This window comes from Hippocampus guttulatus, chromosome 13 (assembly GCF_054856545.1).
Source record: "Hippocampus guttulatus isolate MCC_2025c chromosome 13, RoL_Hgut_1.0, whole genome shotgun sequence".
NCBI classification, from domain to species: domain Eukaryota; kingdom Metazoa; phylum Chordata; class Actinopteri; order Syngnathiformes; family Syngnathidae; genus Hippocampus; species Hippocampus guttulatus.
The window spans coordinates 10,689,335-10,708,456 of record NC_141273.1 but is presented as its reverse complement, the minus strand read 5'-3'; the positions used below and the strand labels follow the sequence as shown (position 1 = coordinate 10,708,456).

General features: G+C 41.3%; 1 protein-coding gene across 2 annotated transcripts; it reads right to left on the bottom strand.

Moving 5' to 3' along the window:
• Window positions 1-34: 34 nt before the first annotated feature.
• ubr1 (ubiquitin protein ligase E3 component n-recognin 1) lies at window positions 35-19,108 on the bottom strand. Of its 2 annotated transcripts, none has more exons than XM_086127964.1 (48): window positions 19,070-19,108; window positions 18,188-18,232; window positions 17,340-17,599; window positions 16,401-16,479; window positions 15,322-15,432; window positions 13,895-14,022; window positions 13,645-13,783; window positions 13,003-13,065; window positions 12,338-12,461; window positions 12,138-12,245; window positions 11,948-12,036; window positions 11,779-11,877; window positions 11,490-11,647; window positions 11,312-11,411; window positions 11,102-11,230; window positions 10,854-11,034; window positions 10,720-10,772; window positions 10,452-10,562; window positions 10,294-10,359; window positions 9,901-10,002; window positions 9,759-9,822; window positions 9,565-9,689; window positions 9,442-9,494; window positions 9,243-9,345; window positions 9,115-9,163; window positions 8,846-9,000; window positions 7,756-7,855; window positions 7,567-7,670; window positions 7,396-7,476; window positions 7,118-7,299; window positions 6,834-7,039; window positions 6,336-6,435; window positions 5,783-5,935; window positions 5,587-5,687; window positions 5,412-5,511; window positions 5,184-5,332; window positions 5,042-5,097; window positions 4,853-4,949; window positions 4,704-4,771; window positions 3,970-4,117; window positions 3,087-3,174; window positions 2,868-3,004; window positions 2,236-2,344; window positions 2,082-2,138; window positions 1,931-2,008; window positions 1,684-1,854; window positions 1,498-1,599; window positions 35-1,224 (listed from the first exon to the last, which is right to left on the bottom strand). In XM_086127964.1, exons 2-48 carry the CDS (start codon window positions 18,230-18,232, stop codon window positions 1,083-1,085), a joined length of 5,223 nt encoding a protein of 1,740 aa, XP_085984090.1. In that variant the 5' UTR covers window positions 19,070-19,108; the 3' UTR covers window positions 35-1,082. The 2 variants fall into 2 exon arrangements, with proteins under 2 accessions (XP_085984090.1, XP_085984092.1); XM_086127966.1 differs by having other exon boundaries at window positions 5,412-5,508; window positions 19,070-19,107.
• Window positions 19,109-19,122: the final 14 nt, after the last annotated feature.

The window sequence follows — 19,122 nt, the reverse complement described above, 5'->3', positions numbered from 1 at the left end:
TATTGTACATATGCTAAAGTAGGAGACTTATAGATTAGATGGTGATTTTTATTATAATATTGTGCTATGAAATAGCACAAATGCACCAAATTCACCTTTTTCCAAAGGGTAGCATACAATGAAAAGGTACTCCGATAACATAGTTTTTGTTTGCTTGAAGCAGTGATGAAAAGTGTCTGTTAATCAGGGGAAGGTCACAATCAGTCATTCGGGTATTGTGTAGGTAGTGCATGTGGAACGTATTCAGAGTGCTTCACTTTTTCCATATTGTTACAGCCTCATTCCAAAATGGAATAATATCATTTTTCTCTCAAAATTCTATAAACGACAACCCATAATGATGTGGAATGTGTTTTGTAGGCAAATTTATTAAAAATTAAACAAACATGAAAATCACATGTGCGTCAGTATTCACAGCCTCAAGCTCAATACTTTTTACTTTTTTCCATTTTTATTTTTAATAAATGGGAAAAAAAATGTAGTTAAAATTTTTTGGTCATGTCATTATGGGATGTTGTGTGTCGAATGTTAAGGGGAAAAAATTTATGTATTCCATTTTGGGATGAGGTTGTAACATAATGTGGAAAGAAAAGCGCTGTGAATACTTCCTGGATGCACCGTGTTTTATGTGATTTGTTACAGAGAAACCCCAGAGAGGGGTTCAATTTAAAAGAAAAAAAAAAGATGAGGAAATCGGTAGTTTCTGAAAGATGCAAGGCTAGTGATATATCGACATTTTTAAATGTTGAAGTGACATCACAACATGAAGGTGATTGCATGTGAATCTTAATCTACTGTGTCTTTTTTTTTTTAAGTCTCCACCGGCAGGAGGTTATTTGCATTCTCAGAGATGACAAATTAAAACAAGGCTAATGCGCTTTGTTCATCACCTACACAACCTTTCTTTCTTTCCCTCCTACTCTTCTTTGTCCAGCGCTTTCTCTCGCTCTCTCTTCGCTCCAGCCGGAGGCTGGGGCTTCCGAGAAAGCGTCAATGTGCGTGCGTGTACGCACGTCGTGGGGGGGAAGCGGCAGACAGCAGCTCCGACGGCCTCAGTCTGCTCTGACCAACTGGTTGCAACATCACATCATTTGCCAGTCAAAAGCAAACATGACGTTGACCAGCTCCAGGCTGCAAGCAATCTCCTCCAGTATGCAGTGATTCTGCCACATCTTCTTCAACTTCCTGTATCGCTGCGGACAAAGGTGCAGCGGATTGCCCCTCCTTGGGAACAAACAACAGCAGTTGATTAACATATGGCGAATTTACTTTTGGTCTCAGGAGTGCCTACCCAGCCAAAATTTAACAATCAATTACATGTTTGATATGCCCACTTTTGAGTGAGTGAGCGACTCTGCACACCTGTCACACTGTTATTACCAATGAATTTACATAATGACCACCCCCAACACAATATGTATTACTAGTCTTATGATTCTTAACATTATTATTATTATTATTATGACAGCAACACAAGAACCAAATAGAGATTCTTACCCGAGATGAGGATCAGTCTCGCCATAGTCATCCAAATAAGGAGCGGGATATGTGCTTCCTCTGGTCTTACTGGCCATCAGTACAATTTCACACTCTCTTATCCTGACAGGAGGTCGAAATGATATTACACCACAAAATTGTGGATACATTGAAAGAACAATTAATATTTGGGGTGTTGAAACTCACCTGAGGAACATGCCCACTCCTGCACCACAGGTGGCGGCATGTGCGGTGCAAGCGCCCACATCTTCTCCATTCAGCTGACTGAAGCAGCAGGAGCTCTGAGAGCACAGCATGGCGCCACAGAATAGGCACAAAGTGGGATGTTTCCTTTCGTCATCTGCGGACTTGGGACACCTGAGGGCAAGCACACAAGATTGAGTCCTCGAAGCCAAAACTTTCCTTTGGAATGAAGGAAGTGTGCTGCACATACTGAAAATGGCTGGCTTGATTGAGCAGAGCGCTATAGTCCTCTGGGAGGTCGATCAGTTGATTTCTTCTTCTTGGGTATCTGTTCAACAAGAACCTGCTGACTGAATAGGAAGTTTTTAGCGTGGCTCAAAGTTAAAAGGCAAATAAATTACCTGACTGTTTGAGTTGTGCCATTCAGATGTTTGGTTATTGCTGGGCTGCTGCACCACCTTAAAGCAAAAAAAAAATATTAAAAAAAAAAAATAAAAGTTTATTTCAACATTTATGTTGACAGACAAAACATGATCGCAAAAATTAATCACCCACCGATGCAGCAGTGGTGCCACGGTGTCTTTGTGCTCCTGGAAAAGTTGGAACACATTCGAGGGCAGTGCCAAGTAACTGCAGACTGCCTCCATTTGACCTTGACAAGAAACTGCAACAGACAAAATGTCAGCTTGGATGCTTCAATATACTGCAAGATCAAGTTAGATCTAGGGGGTCCTCAGTTTTCAAAGGACCAGACATATGTAAGAATACTTAAGACTTTTTTTGTTTACACTGTAGCTCAATTCCGATTTCTTTGCCCATATGTGATAGGTATCTGATTTTTTTTCATGCAGTGTGAACAGTACAATTACAATTTTTTTCAAATACGACCTGGGCCTATTTCATAGGTGAATATAAATGTATGCGATGCCTCTGCAGTATGATATCATAAAAAACCTGAATTAGGCATCACACCCTGCATTGTGAACGTACCCTTATATTCATTAAGTGGTAGTTTGGAATGATAATAAGGTCTTACATAGTGCAAACTGTTTATTGAAGAAATCATAAAAAAATAAAATAAAAATGGGCGGGGCATTCTTTTTTTTCCCGGCTATTTGTATCAAGGAACGGGTCACAACCCTTGTAAACAGTGAGGGTTCACTGTATTGTACTACGGCTCCACCCACCAGAAGCACAAAAAAGCTGCTCCGGAGGACGAACACCAGTAAGACAGCTGAAAAAGAGAGCCGTACAGCGTAGAAAGGATGTGATTCCCGTCTTCACTTTTTCGGCCAAAAAGCTACCGCACACATCAGGAAGAATCCTGGAAAGAATATAATAATTAGATAACACCAGTCCTGTCTTAGATTCAAAAGCTCTCAAGAACAAGAATTGGTCACATGTACCTTCCAGTGTTTTGTGACACAGCAGCGTATAGTTCAGCTGCTGCTCTCGCCTCCTCCGTTTCCTCGTTACCCACCACTACAGGGAGGTCTGCACAAGAAAGAATCATTTTCAATAAAAAAATGGTTAATGTTACCATAAAATATCAGGATCAAAAAATCCATGTTGATGATTGTACAGACAGAGATGGCTCTGTTGGTGCCATGCGAAGAGTACGCGTAGATTAGACCTGAGAGAGAGAGCTCACACTTTTTTTGGGGGCGGGGGGGAATTTGATGGTTTATATTCCAAAGTTCTGGCCCTTTCGGACATACATTAAGGTATGAATTTAGATATATTGTGGAGCCTTATGTCCTTGATCCAGAATCAAGTGGCAGTCCTTATGGAGGATTGATGTACTATTCATCAATGCACATGGTCATGTGTGTCATAAGTCAAATGGAATAAAAGCCAGTTGGGTTCTAGGCTCAGCAGACTCAGGTCAAATGGAGGAGCCCAGAATTCAAATAAAAAAAATGGTACATCAGCATTTAGCTGTTATTATGCTGCATGCAAATGGAATAAGCTGCCAACAGAACTGAAGTTAATTCCAAGTGTCAAGTTCAAATTTCAATTAGAAACTATGCCGGTTCCACTGTAACTATGATTAAGTTCTTTTAGAGCACTTCAAGAATCAATTTTTTTTCCAAAATCAGGTTCTTATGCTGTGCCTTAAGTGAGTAATTTTTGTCAACCACTTTTATTTCTTTACTCGGCTTTTCTTCTCAAATGTGTCAGTTTTTTTCCCTTGAAAATATCCATTCATAACTGTTTCCAGTGATTCACGCGGCATCGTGAACAGCATTATGAGAGCTGGTTGTGTGGTTGTGTTTCCATTATGTTTACCTGTTGGGAGAAGCAACACCTGCAGGACGTGAGCCATTGTGACCAGATGCAGGGTGTATAGGTGGTTGTAGGCTGAGCTGACAGCAGAAGGCTGCAAGTCCACAGTCTCCTCTTGGTACAGCGAGGGCAAAGACAACACTAAACCCACCTGGAAAAACACGCACACGCACACGTACATACAAAAACAACTTTAGTTTTAATTACACATGAATACTCACTTATTCAATATCAGAGTAAGAAGAAAAAAAATCTCTGCAATTGGGGCCAATTTCATCTTTCTCAACTACCCCATTTCCACTCGGAAAAAAAAAACCTCTCCCCAAAAAGATGCATTCGTTCCACTTTGGAATGAAATAACATTAGATATTCATCATGTGTAGCTCTACTCGTACAGAAGCATTTGGGCAAATTATAGGTCTCCACTCAAATATACAGCTGATACTCTCAACAATTGAGTATTTAAAAATAGCTCCCAAGTAGCAAATACATTAATGAGATGAACAGAGGTGAAGATTGTTTTTTTTCCTCACAATGAGTGCAAACTAGCTCAGATTCATAGTTTTGCAGAAAGAAATAAGCCGTTTTTGAAAAAAAAAGCCGAACATTTTTTTTTCTCTTTGTGTGCTTCAAACATTAAAACTTTGCAATTCTCACAAAAACAGTGTAACAATAATGTGTAATATAAACGTAGTAGCAGTTACCGTCTATTCACACGGACACTGAATTGCACTCACCAGAAGATGGAACAAGTCGACTTCCAGAATAGAAGGTGAGTCCTTTTTGCTCGTGACCGGAAGCAGAACTGGGATTTGAGATTATTTCAGTAAAAAAAAAAAAAAAAAAAAACACCGTAATGTGCAAATGTGTTGTTAAGAAGTTGTACCTGCTAACATCTCAGTGAAGTGTCTCTGGATGACGGCCTGGGAGCTTTTAATCCTCTGTGCTGCCGAAAACTGAACAATCGCTTTCATGCCTGCCAGCTGCAAAAGAGAAGGCATTTCAAAATGAACGCATGAATGCAATGCAAGGCTCCAAATATGATCATATAGATGTGCTTGTGTTGCAGACCAACCTGTCTATTTTGTAAGGACCCAAAGAGTGGCTTGTCCTCTTCGAGCAATATGTTCTCTGTGAAGATACAAAATCCACATTGAGAATAGTGTTGATGGAGAATATAAAGCAGCTTTTAATGGAAGTGAAAAAAAAAGTCACACCAATCGCCTGAAGAGTGAAGGCACATGTGTTCCAGGCCATAAGGGGCACACGTGGGCACAGCTCATTAGGTACAGTCTGAAGTCCGACTCTATGGACCGCGGTGGCGCACACAACCAGCATCTCTGTTATACTGTCGGAGAACTTCCTCCTAAAAAGAAGCAGTTGAGAAAATGTTTCGGGATCAAATTTGAAAAGGACAGAGGACATACAGAAAGAGGATTCCTCACGGTTTTTGGACGCCGTAACTCAATAAGGCTCTGAAATCTGGCTGACCTTCTCCGCATAACACTGCATCGCAATCATTAGAGCCTTCCATGTCACAATCTGCTGGAAAGCATGAGGAATTTTACGATGGTGCCCCAGTACTTTTGTTTATATATTATAGGAGGGATCTGCTCTCACCATTTTCCTGCAGGGGGCACATGAGTCCTTTAATCCTGGCCTCAAGAACATGGATCCAGCGAGTAAGGGTCAAATGTTGACCAATTATCTCTACGTTTTCACTGCAAACACAAACAAAACCAAGTATGTACAAGAGATCATAAATAAAGTTGCACATGTGTAGCCCTCACTAACAAAGGAGGTAGATTGGACTCACTACTTTAATATGACTGGCTCCAGGGGGATGAGAGGGACAACGGTGTTGCAAAGTGACTTGCACAGAGGACACAAGTACTCCCCATTCTCAAGGTCGATGATCAGTTCAGCATGGAGACGGTTTCTGGTTGTGTTCTGGACGACTTCAAAATATCTGTTTTGGGGAAAAAAAAAAACATACTTTATATGCTCTTTACTAGGGATGGGCATTTGACTCGATTTCCTTCATCAGCAATGAGTAAAAATGAGAGCTCATTTAACTGATCACAAAGAATCCCTCTGAATGTTCTGAACTCCTGCTTCCATGTCAGTGTCACACCAAGCAAATCCAAATTGTAACTCAACTTCCCATAGGTGATGTCATGTTGTGCTTTTTAAGACGGCAAACTGGAGAATCAGCACATCTGCTGGTTGTAGCCAATTAGGACACTCTACTTTGCACTTGGTTGTTTTAAGACCGTATTAGTCAACAATCAATTCCACACGCTGCACGCAATTGTTAACAATCAATCAACCAATGATGATGCTCATCCATACTCTGATTAATGACTTACTTCTGCCAACATGTGGCGTGCATGACGTGTCCACAGCTGCCTGTGTGGGTGCCTACAGCCAGATCAGGAGGCATGAATGTTGGGTAGAATGTTGCCGTTTCTTGAAAGAAAAAAAAAACAAAGCACAAAAGATCTTTAAGATATATGCCTCTTTTTGTATACACGGGATACGAAGGCATCTTGGCATCAGACTCTTCCTAACATTGTGGTGAAGTAAGAAATAAATTATCGATATGCTAATAAAAAAACTGAATATGAGTTCATATGACGTTACATGCGCAAAGAGATTATTCAATCTGAAGGACAGAGCAAACTTCCACGAAGATAACTTCCATTTGTGATTCTGGAGGTGGGGATATCTCGGAGACAATGCACAACCCCTAAGCTGTATTTGTCCTATTGTTGACTGTTTTACCAATTAGGCCAATAAAACAACATTGGTATTTAGTAGTGGCCAAAGCCTTGACTCGCTGCATGTGTCCATGAATGGAGGCTGACCGTCTGCGCTGCTGGTGGGCATCTTTCCTCTGCACTGGGTCAACACCGTAGATCTCTGCACACACGCAGTCAGTACCATGGCCGGAGCCTGGGACGCCACTTCCTGCTCCTCCTGACAGAGAATGCAGGTCAGCACCTCCCTCTCGGCTGGGGTGGACCCTCGATGGGGCCCCACGGACACACAGAGCTCCTTCTGCTCCACCGGACTGTCGGAAATGTCGATAGCAGAAATTAAATGGATGAAATTGACATTTGAAGAGCGTTTTTGAAGCAGCTCTCCTCACCTCTCTGTCGATGTCACGGGCTGTCCCTTCATGGCGCTCTCTGGCATGTTATCATAAAGCATCTTGTGGGACTCAATGAAGTTTTTCTGCATGGCTGACATCTGGGCCATGATTTTCTGGCGGTGAAGTTTGGCTGCTTCGGCCTTTCTTTTGCGCTCAGCTTTTTCTTTGTCCTGAGCACTCTGTGGCAAAAAATTAAAGAGAGACACCGATACTGCTCACTTTCAAGCCAAAAAAATAACGTCTTATGTCGCAATTATGTTGCAGTACATAATTACCTCCTCAGGCTTGCTTGTCTCCACACTCATGGAAGTTGTTGGAGTGGACTTCTCTCTGAGGCACTTGACAATCTCAAACATCTAGCAAAGAGACCCACACAATAAAACAATGATGGCCACTATAAAATAAATTTGATTTATGGGTGCTAAGGCAAACTAGTGGAAGGATACCTGTAGTACCCATTTGATCATGTCTTTTTGGGCTTCAAATGAATGAATAGCCTTAATTTTCGAGAGCAAGAAGAAAAGAGACTTGCCGTCTTTGTAACCGACTCCTAGAAGACAAGAAATAGAATCGCAAGTCGCAGAAAATGACAGAACGCTTTTGCATTTGGCACATCTGCAAAGAAATTGACTTACCGCGAGCCTTCCGGCTGAAATCAAAGGTCACTTCCTCTAAAGTGCGGTCCTCAAGTTGGCTTTTTTCTTCAAGCAAAGCCTGGCCAATAAGGTGCAGGGCCTGTGGGATACAAAAGGAAAGTGGTTTTGTAGACCTCTCCCAAGGTTTAAATGTTTGTCCGTGGGATTTAAATGAGTGATTGGTTCAATCTAGACTATATGAAACATACATTGAACAATTCATTAGGTACTCCGACCCAGTTGTACAACCATCATGTTAGATGTTCCAACAATTGTGCATTCAAGAAGTTAATATTTCGAAACTGTTTCCATATGAGCTTGAAAGGCGTGATTGTGTGATATGGGCAAAATGTCATCTCGATATTTTTGCCAGGTATCTTTAACAGTACAATAATGTTATTACTTGTGACCTGTTGTAACTGTCATATGCTTGTGCAGGAGTTTTTTGCCTCACTCAAATTATCCTCAAATGAGGGTAGTTCGAGCGTGTTTTTTTTTTCTCCCCCTCTCTCTCCCTTGTTTCTTTCTGACTTTCGGGTTGAGTGAACGCTGGCGCGTTTTGGCTGCCGCTGCTCAACCCGTATTGTTTTGTGTTTTTTGTTATTGTAAAGTGTCCTTGGGTGTCTTGAAAGGTGCTTATAAATAAAATCTATTATTATTATTATTATTACATTGCTAAACGAAAGCAAAGAAAAAAAATAGAATGCATCTGTAAGCTTTACAAATGAGACTTGAGAGTTACATGCTCGCCCGCGTGTTAAATAGTAGTTTCTCATAAAATTGAAACAAACTGAAAGGGCTCCAAAATGCACAAAAGAATTTCTGACCTAACATACAGTATACTTGACATGGAGATGTTAAAAAATGTATTGTGTATCTGTTGTGGTCTATCTTTCCTGATATTTGACATTTAGCTGTATCAAAATGACTGCTGTGAAAATGTTAAATCTAAGTTAGCAAGCGGTTGCCTCAGGCTTTGGCAAAGTGCTGTCGCCAGGAAGCTGCATTGTAAACAAACATCAGTGAAAACATAACCTCCTTCACGCAAGCGCCCCAAGAAGCATCACAAAGATCCATTCAGTTTTGTTACCCGCTGGATCATTATTTCCGTCCAATGTGTGGACTTTTCCTCGGCTGCCCTCTGCAGCACGCGTCTGAGGACGTGGACAAAGATGTCACAGCAGAGGAGGCGTACGATGGTGGAGAAGGCCGCACAGAAAGGAGGCGGCACCGGAGGACACAGAGCTGAGCACAAACAGTGGGGGGGAGGGGGGATCATCCTTCAGTACAAGCAAGAGGTTCATAAACAGATGACTGACAAAGAGAGGGTGGCAGAGGTGAGACACCGACAGCGGTCACCTTTATCGGCACCTTCGTGAGCACGTCTCTTCTTTTGTGACTCTTCAGCCTGCAAAAGATCAGAAAAAACAAAAAGTCATGTGTCTGATATCAAACACGATCTTCAATGTGTTAATGAGATGTGGTACCTTGCTGTGCTGTGATCTTGAATAATGGTAGAAGAATGGGTTGAACTCGCCCAAATACTCCCTTTTCACCTCATATAATCCATGTCCTGACACACCTGGTTTCCTATATTCATAAAGGGGGAAAAAAAACCCACATAAAATCTGCTGAAAAAGCCCCGTAAACAAATATCAGGTATTGATTTTTAAGTCAACTACGTACTTGAATGTGGCGACTTTGTTGATTACAGATTCGAGACCTGTTTCGTGGCTCTCCTGCAAAGAATGTGTTGTTTATTTGCTGCATATTTACCTCCACAGTATGAAACATGATAATGCGGCATACGTTCTCCGGCAGGCCTTTGACCAGGCTACTGTGTGCCATGGGTTCAATGCATAGCAGGTGGATAACCTCCCTCATCGTCACATCCTCTTTGGTCACGTTCGTGACACCGGGGACGTATCGCTCACCTGCAATTATGTTGGTCAGTCACAACATTTAGCATCAACTAAACTAATATGAGCCATAAGTTGCAGTACCAACTATGACGATAAGGAGATACAGCATCTCTTCTGTCAGCCGATTCCACTGCAACAATTCATTCTGCAATTGTAGCCACGTCGTCAATTAATACATGCACTTGAGCATTACCCCTGATGTTGACTTTGAAGCATTACTTACGTGGTCTCTGCTGCAACAGCTTCCATTGAAGAAATTAAAGAGCTCAAATCTTAGTAAGAGCAGCATGAGAAAATGGTTGGCATCCATTCTGGAAGCGGCTATCTGCAAACAGTGTTTGGCAAGTTATTTCCAAAAATGGATGAGATCGAATATTTCAAATATGTTTATTATAAGATTACTTCATCTGACTTGCAAATGTTTTACAGTACTTCTGTTATTTTTGCGGCTACTTTCACCAAAAAGACTGAAGAATTTAGTAAATTAATAGAATGGTTACTCCCAAAGCGGTCCGAAAAATCTGAGTGAAGAGGGTAAATGAAGATATCACCATATTATATGTACCGGTATTTTTAAAAAATGATTCAAAGTTTTTAATGACAGGAATCAACCAACCTGAAGCATAAGGATGTCTTTGTCATACATTTCGTCTCTGCATTTGACATCTTGATAGTAGTAGACCTAAGCATGGGGGAAAAACAGGTAACTTCAGGAATCACAAAAACGTAAATGTACGCGTATATACAGTATACTTAACAAAAGACGCATCACACCTGGCTGACCAAAGACAGTCCATTCCTGCGCCACATTTCAGCTGATACCTGTGCAGCCAGCACCACACAGCGCAGAGGATGCTCAACCAGGCCGCAAAAGTCATTGCATTCCTGCCGTAAAAGGGGAAAACGTGAACTGTATCAGACGCATTAATGGAGGCGACAGCTGGGCATGTGACCCCATTTCCTTTAACAACCAATCAATCGTTCATTCTAAAAAAATAAATAAATAAATAAAAAAAAAACCTATCAGCACCGAACAACTTACATTGTCAAACAGTTGATCACGTAACCCATTCTTGCAGATGATAACATACAAGCCTAGAGACCACAAAAGACGAATACGTTGATGGAAAATATACACGAAAAGGACCAGACAAAAATACGGTAGTTAAAGTCCACCTGCAAGAAGCCTGGAGAGGGGTACATGTATGCTCACAGGCTCCTGTGACACTTTGTAGGGCCGAACATGAAGGATCTGCTTGCACATGTAGTAGTCAGCAGCCTCTCGGCGGAAGGGTTGATTGTTGCATTGCAGCAAGACTTTGTGGCACTCTCTGAAGGCTTCCAGCAGAATCCTGTCCTGCAGAAGGAAGCAAAGATGCTCAACAGAATATTGGGAGATGGTAAGACAGTCGATGGCAACTCACATCTGAGGAGCACCAGTCTTGAAACATCGCGAGAATGTGGCGGAGCTGGATTTGAAGCGTAAAGCCGGCTTCCCACTCAGGCTCCACAGCAATGTGTTGACCAAACTGACGTTCAACCTCTTCCATACCCTAAAAAACAAGGGTCACCTTTCAGAACAAAGGTCGACATTCACCATTGATAGAGATTGGTAGATGTGATAAATCAATTACCTGCATGCATTTGAGAAGGCCTAGAAAGGCATTGAAGCCCTCTAGAAACTGTTTCCGAAGCTTAAAATTCCACATTGATGGTTTACTGATCAGAATATACCTAAGAGAGAGTTTACAACCCAGATGAGAACAAAAAAGGAACAAACGTGTTGCTAAAACTGCTACCTGGTCAAACTACCTGAGGTCATGGAAAATGGCCTGGATACGGGAGAACTTGTCAGAATTGTAACCCAGGAAGGAGAAGCGATTGTTAACATCCAAATGCTCCAATAACAGCGCCATGACTGTATTAACTATCCTTGTAATGACGTTTGTTTCTTCAATCAGGTACCTTGCCTGGAAGAGGAACAGAAATACAACATCGAAGCAGAGTAACTTTTTGAGGGCAGGTTTTTTTTCCCTTATAAAATAATATCTATGGCTCTTTTGGAAGATTCAATGATGTTAGTACAACAAAGTGTAGTCACCAGTGTGGGCACAGTGAAGATCTGAACGGACAGCGCAGTAATAGAAATATTCCGTTCATGATCATCATCGATGAAGTTATTCTGCAGATCCTTATAAAGCTTGAAAAGACCACATATTTTTCAGAAAACTGTAAAAACACATCCACCTTTGGTTTAAAACACGTTTTACCTTTGTGAATTCAACCGCGAAGAGCCTCTTGAATTCCGTCTCCATAAGCATGCTACAGAAAATCAGCTCATGTACAATCTTGCGTGCTCCTTTAAGAAAGAATGACACATGTTGCCATATCATGTAAGTGTATTTAATCACCAAATATGGAGGTGGTGTCTAATGACCCCTAAAAGTCAGTGCTACTTGCCTTTGTACAATGTGGCATCGAGCAACATGAGCCTGCTAATGCAGCAGATGCTGCTCTCGTCTGTGTTGGGCTCCAGCGCCACCCTGCAGAAGGCTTGTCTGAAGCCCACTGCACACAACACGCAAGAAAACGGTCACATGATGCACAACAAAGCACTGTTGCTGTCTGACACTGAGGTTGCAGTGCATGCACAGCAGAACCTGAATAGCCGATGATCTTCTGGAACCAGGAGCCGAGCCGCAGGGCCAATGTTTGGTGAGCCACGACAGCCGAGTGCAGCACCTCCACACGCAGCGGCTGTAGGGAAACGTGCTCCGAATTGTACTACAGCACAAACACATTGATGGATGAGTGAGGGGTGAATGGGGGGGGGGGGGGGGGGGGGGGGCTTTTGTTGCAGTGAATTTGTTTTAGTCAAAAAGGGCCTCCACATGAAATAACGGACATTTTCAGGTTAATTTGAAAAGGTCTGTGCTCTGCTGAATGACAATTCAATACATGCTGATTTATATAGCGCTTTCACAACAGCGGCATCTGTAACAAAGCGCTTAACAAAACAGTTAACATAAAGTAAAATAATAAACACAACACATAACATAAAACACGGGCAGTCGTGCAGTCCTAACCACTTTTCCGTCACACGCTTTGTTGTTTGAAGCAGTTTGAGATGAAAGAGGAGAGAATCAAAGTGTCCTTTAACCAGTGGATCAGAGACGTCATGCTCAAAATGTGCACACGTCGGCTACAAGCTAAGTTTCAAAGTCAACAAGAAGCTGTAGCATCCATTGACGAAAAAAAGAGATTGGTTCACTTCTCCTGCCCCATGGAAATCGACATTCAATTTGTCTATGTGACCAGTTTTTACCTTAATGAGGCGTTGAGCATGCTGGCATGAGTCCAGACTTCCTCTCTTTACTGTCCGCCGACCCTGTGCAGTATAATTCAATCATGCTTCCATGAAAACAAATTACGAGACAGTGATATTGCAAAGGTGTTGATGAAAATGGCACACAGCCTGGAAAAAATGCAGCATAAAACAGACATATACAGTGGATAGAAAATGTATACGCACACCTGTTGAAATGCCGGGTTTTTGGAAAAAAAAAATTATAATAAAGGAAAGAAATCATTTCATTTTTCTGCTACGAATATGACCTAGCGTTTGTACAACTCAATTAAAAAAAAGTGACAATTAAAAAAAAACAACAACAACAAACTGATGGTTGTACAAGTGAATACACCCTCAAAATTAACCAATCACATTCAAACTCATGTTCAATGGGAGTGCAAACAAACCTGACACCATTGAATGTGCACACTTGTACAAATAAATTATCTCAGTTGTTTATTTTGACTTATTTTCTCTAAAATATTGCTTCTTTTTTTTCAATTCAGCTGTACAGGATCCAGTTCGCATTAATGGTGGAAATTATTTATCTTGGTCTCTTTGATTTACAAAAACAATGGTACCGAACAGGGGTGTGCAGACTTTTTATATCCACCGTACCTCCTTGTCAATAATTGCCGTGTGATTCTGCGCTTCAGCCTGATCACAGTTAACAGACCGCTGCAGAGTGTAGATCACATGATCGTATGAATGGTGCTCATCATTGTACAGCACACAGGCGTATGTGTTGTCCTTTTCCCTGCACACACGAGAACGTACTCTGTTAAGATGAACACATGCTCTGCTGAGACTTCAGATTTTTATACACAGTTATGTGCAGTTCGTGTGTGTGAGATGAACTGGGCCGTACTCCGGTTTGAGGGGAGCTAAAAGTTGACGGTCCTCCGCCCAGTCCAGGAAGTCTGTGAAGTAGTTCAACAAGACCCTGAAGAGCATCTCACTCCGTTCACACAGTTCCGGCTCCAATGTACACTCATCCTGGAAAACAAATTTCCAGTAAAATACGATATTGCTCTAAAAAGTCTAAAAAGAGGGCTCCTCGGTTTACGATAGATCTGTGTTTACAATGGCGGCGATGCAACAAGACTTTGAAGGCAAGTCAGAATTACAGTAAATATATGCATGAAAACACCTCGAGACCTAAAGGGGCAAATAGAAAACAATCATCCATCCATTAACTAAGCCGCCTTATGCTCGCGAGGGTAGTTGGTGGGGTACACCCTAAGCTGGTTGCCAGCCAATCGCAGGGCACACATAGACAATCAAATAAAAAACAAAGTATGGCAATAACTTAGTGTCTCGTCTTTTGCGTGTGACGATTTATTCTTACGGCCCTGTCAAACTAGTATACAGTACACCATTTACAACCTTGAGTCGAGTTGAAAAACGTAGGTCACAGGCTGAGGATCCTGTGTTCTATTTTACATGAGTATTTGCCTGCAATAACATCTACTGGATCCATTTCCTGTGTCGCTAGCAGCAAGTTTATGCTTCAAACAAGGTTAAATAATTTCACGAATGGGGAAAAGAAATATCTGGCCCTGTGACATTGATGGGAAGTCTTACAAGAGCAAACATTCCTCTCGGAGGCTAAATATGTCATAGAAATGTCGAACATTTAGCACACTGGGCAAACAAACATCCAGCTCGCCTGTACTCTTTGCTATGTCACATCAGTGTGTGAGAAAAGCACAGAAATCTACCATATTGTAAACACAATGCAAAAACAAAAGTGGGTTTCCCATGCTGCGTGTGGAAACACTGAGGCGGTCGAGCATATTGGCTTTAAAAGAAAAGGTTTGATTACGGAAGACAATGAGCCAAATTGATGTCAGCCATGCCTCCTGCTCATGGAGGCAGCTGTTATTTACGGAAACAGGCGCAATGTCGTCAAGGGTTACGGGATCCTGACAAAGGCAATCTGATAAAGACACGCCTGACAAACAGCAGCTTGGAACATTTAGCAAAAAAAAAAAAAAAAAAGGAAGTGGAAAAAAAATACACATGCTCAATATGACTAAACATTGATGCACAAATAAAGGAAATATTCTAATTTTACCTTATGTGACAAATTTTCATCCAGTCTATCAATCAAGCTAGCTTTCATGTCTATAAATTGAGTTTAAAATTTTTCTTGAGGGAAAGTCACTGCCAAGAAAGGGGGGCCCTCAGCTTACTTAAGATGAGAAAATAAACTTTCGGGGATTTGGTGACACAGAAAAAAAAACAACTATGTCCCTCCCCATGTGCCTCTTTCTACTCTGTTATGTAACTCACCGTCACCATGTCAGTGGCCGCCTCCGGGTCATGTTTGGAGCAACACGGTCCAATCTTCCAGGCTTCCACGTCCCCACAGTCACAGAACCCCCCACCAGATGACGCGTGCATCTGAGGAAAAATAATTACAAATTATTTGTTACCACCTAAAAGAGAAGTGTCAGAAAGTGGTTCAGATTTTCCAGTTCTGAAAAGTGGTGTTATTCTACGCATAGTGTTCACAGGTACCTTGTCCTTATAAAAAACCCTTTAGAGCACCAAGCAGCAATCTAGAGAGTGAGGTAAAGATGTATGTGAAGATATAAAGTCAATATTCATTCTAACATTGTGGTTATACGTTTGCTATAAGTTATCAAAATGCTAATAACAGTCTATGTTTATATGCACTACGGTGTCCAGGAAAGCAGCTTCTGTCACTCAGTAATCACAAGTGAGTTAAACATTGCTGAGAAATCCATGGTTGCTTAAAATGCCATAAAAAATATGAAAATGTGCATATTAGAACAAAAAAATGTAAACGTGGTATTGTCATTAGTGCTTGTTGAATGGGTTAATCCTTAAGGTTACAAAACAAGACAAAACATGAATTTCAACAACATAAAATAAAATCTAGGAGAATGAAGTCGAAATATAAAGATAAAAAGGTTATACAGTAATCGCTCGTTTATCGCGGTTAATGGGGACCAAAACCACCCGCGATAAACGACAATCTGCGAAGTAGCGACCAATAAACATATACAGGTAAAATAAATAAATACATTTTAAAAAATGATTTTTGGGTTTTTTTTAAGTCCGCAAAAAGTCCACAAACGGTCCGCGAGAAGCTGCAAAACAACAGCGAGTCACATAGAGCAACATATACAGTACTGTACTCCATGCATATGGAATTTTTTTTTTTAATGAATATGTTTGAAAAAAATCTGCGATGCACTGAAGCCGCGATAAACGAACCGCAAAATAGCGAGGGATTACTGTACTATTACTATTAATGTCAGAGTGTTCAAAGAAAAAATATATTTTTATGAGTAGATCATTTCAACATGGGAGAAAACTCAAATTCAGTTAACGTTTGTACCCACCTTGTAACGATGACTTTTGTGCACGCTTTCCTGAAAGCAGTCCATGCACAGCACACATGTAGGATCTATTGCACAATCCCTGCAAGCATATTAGAAAGCATATCGTCACTGATAAAAGCCTTTGTTGACATCACAGTGATTATCTTTTTAGCTAATTTTCTCATCCTCTCACCTGTTACTAGACACGTGTGGCTGACAGTGTTGAGCAAATCATGCTGAGATAAACGTCACTCAGTATAGTGTATTCCGATGGCTACGTTGATAGGTACAGTAATCCCTCGCTATTTCGCGCTTCGTTTATCGCGGCTCCAGTGCATCGCGGATTTTTTCAAACATATTCATAAAAAATATATATATATGTTTTTATATATACATGGAGTACAGTACTGTATATGTTGCTCTATGTGACTCACTGTTGTTTTGGAGCTTCTCGCGGACCGTTTGTGGACTTTTTGCGGACTTTTTTTTTCTTTTTTTTTACCTGTATATGTTTATTGGTCGCTACTTCGCAGATTTTCGTTTATCGCGGGTGGTTTTGGTCCGCATTAACTGCGATAAACTGTATTACTGTATTATTTATGCCAATCATAAAACTACACTATTACTTTGTGATTGGATGGTCGAGTAGGCAGAGAAGGAACTTCCATCTGCTAGCGCAAGGTTTTCCGCTCAAACGACAAGTGACGAGGCAATTAGCTATCAGGCTCATATATACACAATGGCAGCATAGAACATCCCCAGAATGAACAATTATGTCTTGGTTGTAATGTTTTATTTCGCGGATCCCATCAATAATTTCATTGATCGATCGGGCAAATTATGACATTACAGCTGCCCACTGAGTTTGCATGAAATGCAAAATATTGGCCAATGCCAGCCCAGTCGATCAGATCGGTGTAAAGCCTATTTGTAACACACACTGTGAGATCATTTTGGAACCTGCAAGAGTAGACTGTCTCTCCCTCTTTGAAGACGCGTCCGCAGAGCTGGGAAGACGAACTGCCCTGCTTGAGCTTCTTCACACCTTCATCGGGATCTTCACCAAATAGGAAGTACTCAAGCGGGTGGAGGAGGAATCTCTCTACTTGCTCCTCTTCCTCATTAGGGTTGGGCTCCTCATTTTGGCAGAAGATCCGAGGCACCTGCTTCCTCAGGTAGGTATATAGGGTCAGCTTCAGATCGGTGGACGCGTGCCATTCCTGGAAAACAACACAATTCAACATAGATTAAAATGGAAGATAAATTCGAATGATGTTTCCTCAGACAAATATTCATCCTATGTTGCAATCAAGGTGAAATTGTTTAATTTTGAAGCCTTTCTCAGAGAATAAGTGTGGTGTAATGTGTGCCAATGAAAGCAGAAGGATATTTACTTCATAGTGTTATTTATTTTCTCTGACACCAATATTTGTGATAATACCGGTGATTGTGACACACCAACACTCATCAGCGAGGGAGAAAAACAAGGTGACATTCTGTTTAGGTGAAGTGTGAGAGATCATTGCTGACGAAGCCAACCTCCAACATATTAACACGCGACTCAGTCTTGTTATTCATGGGAATACAGTAAAAACTCAAACACCCACCACCTTTGAGCAAAATGTGAGGCACTGCAGACATATTTGCGAGAGTGCACAAGCTAAGTATGCTCGCTACACGAAGTAGAACGATATTTCAGCGCACCATATGGGTAAATTGAGCGAGGTAACCAACATATTTAAGACCGACACTTTCTCTCAAAATGTCCATGCACTGTGTCAGTTGTGTCAGGTTGTTCAAACACATACCTTTATGAGCTCCGCTTCGTCAAAAGATTTATACGCCTCCGCCATCTTCCATTTGCCGTAAAGGAGACAAGAGGGGGTGTAGTTAATGTTGCATTCCAGAGAAGTGAGAAGTCGGATTGGTCACCAGTTGCGGCCATAGAGACCCACTAGAGCGAACCCTTGTTTGTTCAAAACATGCAGATCGAGCCGCCATATTTAACCGGGAGTCCCAGACCATATGTCAATTCACTTGTATCAGGTGACTAGTTTGGCTCCGACAAATTAATCATACTTGGTAGAATTCTTTACCTATTTTGACACGGATTGCTTTTCTTACAAACATCAGACGAGCAGCTATGATATCTGACACGTGGGCAATTGTATAATTGGGGCTGTTATGCCACGTTAGTTGAATGTTTACAGTCAAGCGCTTCTGAGTACAGTACTGCAAGACTGACGGACTTTGCTGTTTGTTAGGTGCATTGTCCGTGAAGTAATAGTCACAATGTTTCTGCAGAGAGTGTATACAATCTGATACTGACTATCCCCACCTTATTTTACGTTACTGTCATTAGCCATGCCCATATTTCTGAAATGGGACCACATTTCAAAACTAAAATCGTCAAAAGATGGGTAAACCTAAGAACAGATGGGGGGGGGGGGGTTAATACATATACACGCACACACGATATTCCTTTATTTACATTTGGCAAATTATGAAAGCTTCTTGGAGGTCAAAATGTGCTGATATGTAAATAAAAATGTATCGTCCATTGTATTGTATCTTTGTTGTCGTCTCGAACACTTTGAGGTCGGAAGTGGAACAATCAACTTGGATAAATTCGACTTCGCACCTTCCACGTATGCAGCATAAAATATCGGCATCATTTCAATTAAGCTTACGTCATTTGGGTCTGCGCTTGTTTCACTCTTCCGTTGGGAACACACGAGAGGTG

What these genes read in the sequence shown, in the direction of transcription:
- ubr1 (XM_086127964.1), bottom strand. Translation starts at nt 18,232, where the DNA reads ATGGCGGAGGCGTATAAATCTTTTGACGAAGCGGAGCTCATAAAG. An exon ending in CCTCTCCAGGCTTCTTGCAG is followed by an intron (nt 10,773 to 10,853) that starts GTGGACTTTAAC and finishes TGTGGTCTCTAG; the next exon opens with GCTTGTATGTTATCATCTGC. An exon ending in GTGTCACAAAACACTGGAAG is followed by an intron (nt 3,005 to 3,086) that starts GTACATGTGACC and finishes TATTCTTTCCAG; the next exon opens with GATTCTTCCTGATGTGTGCG.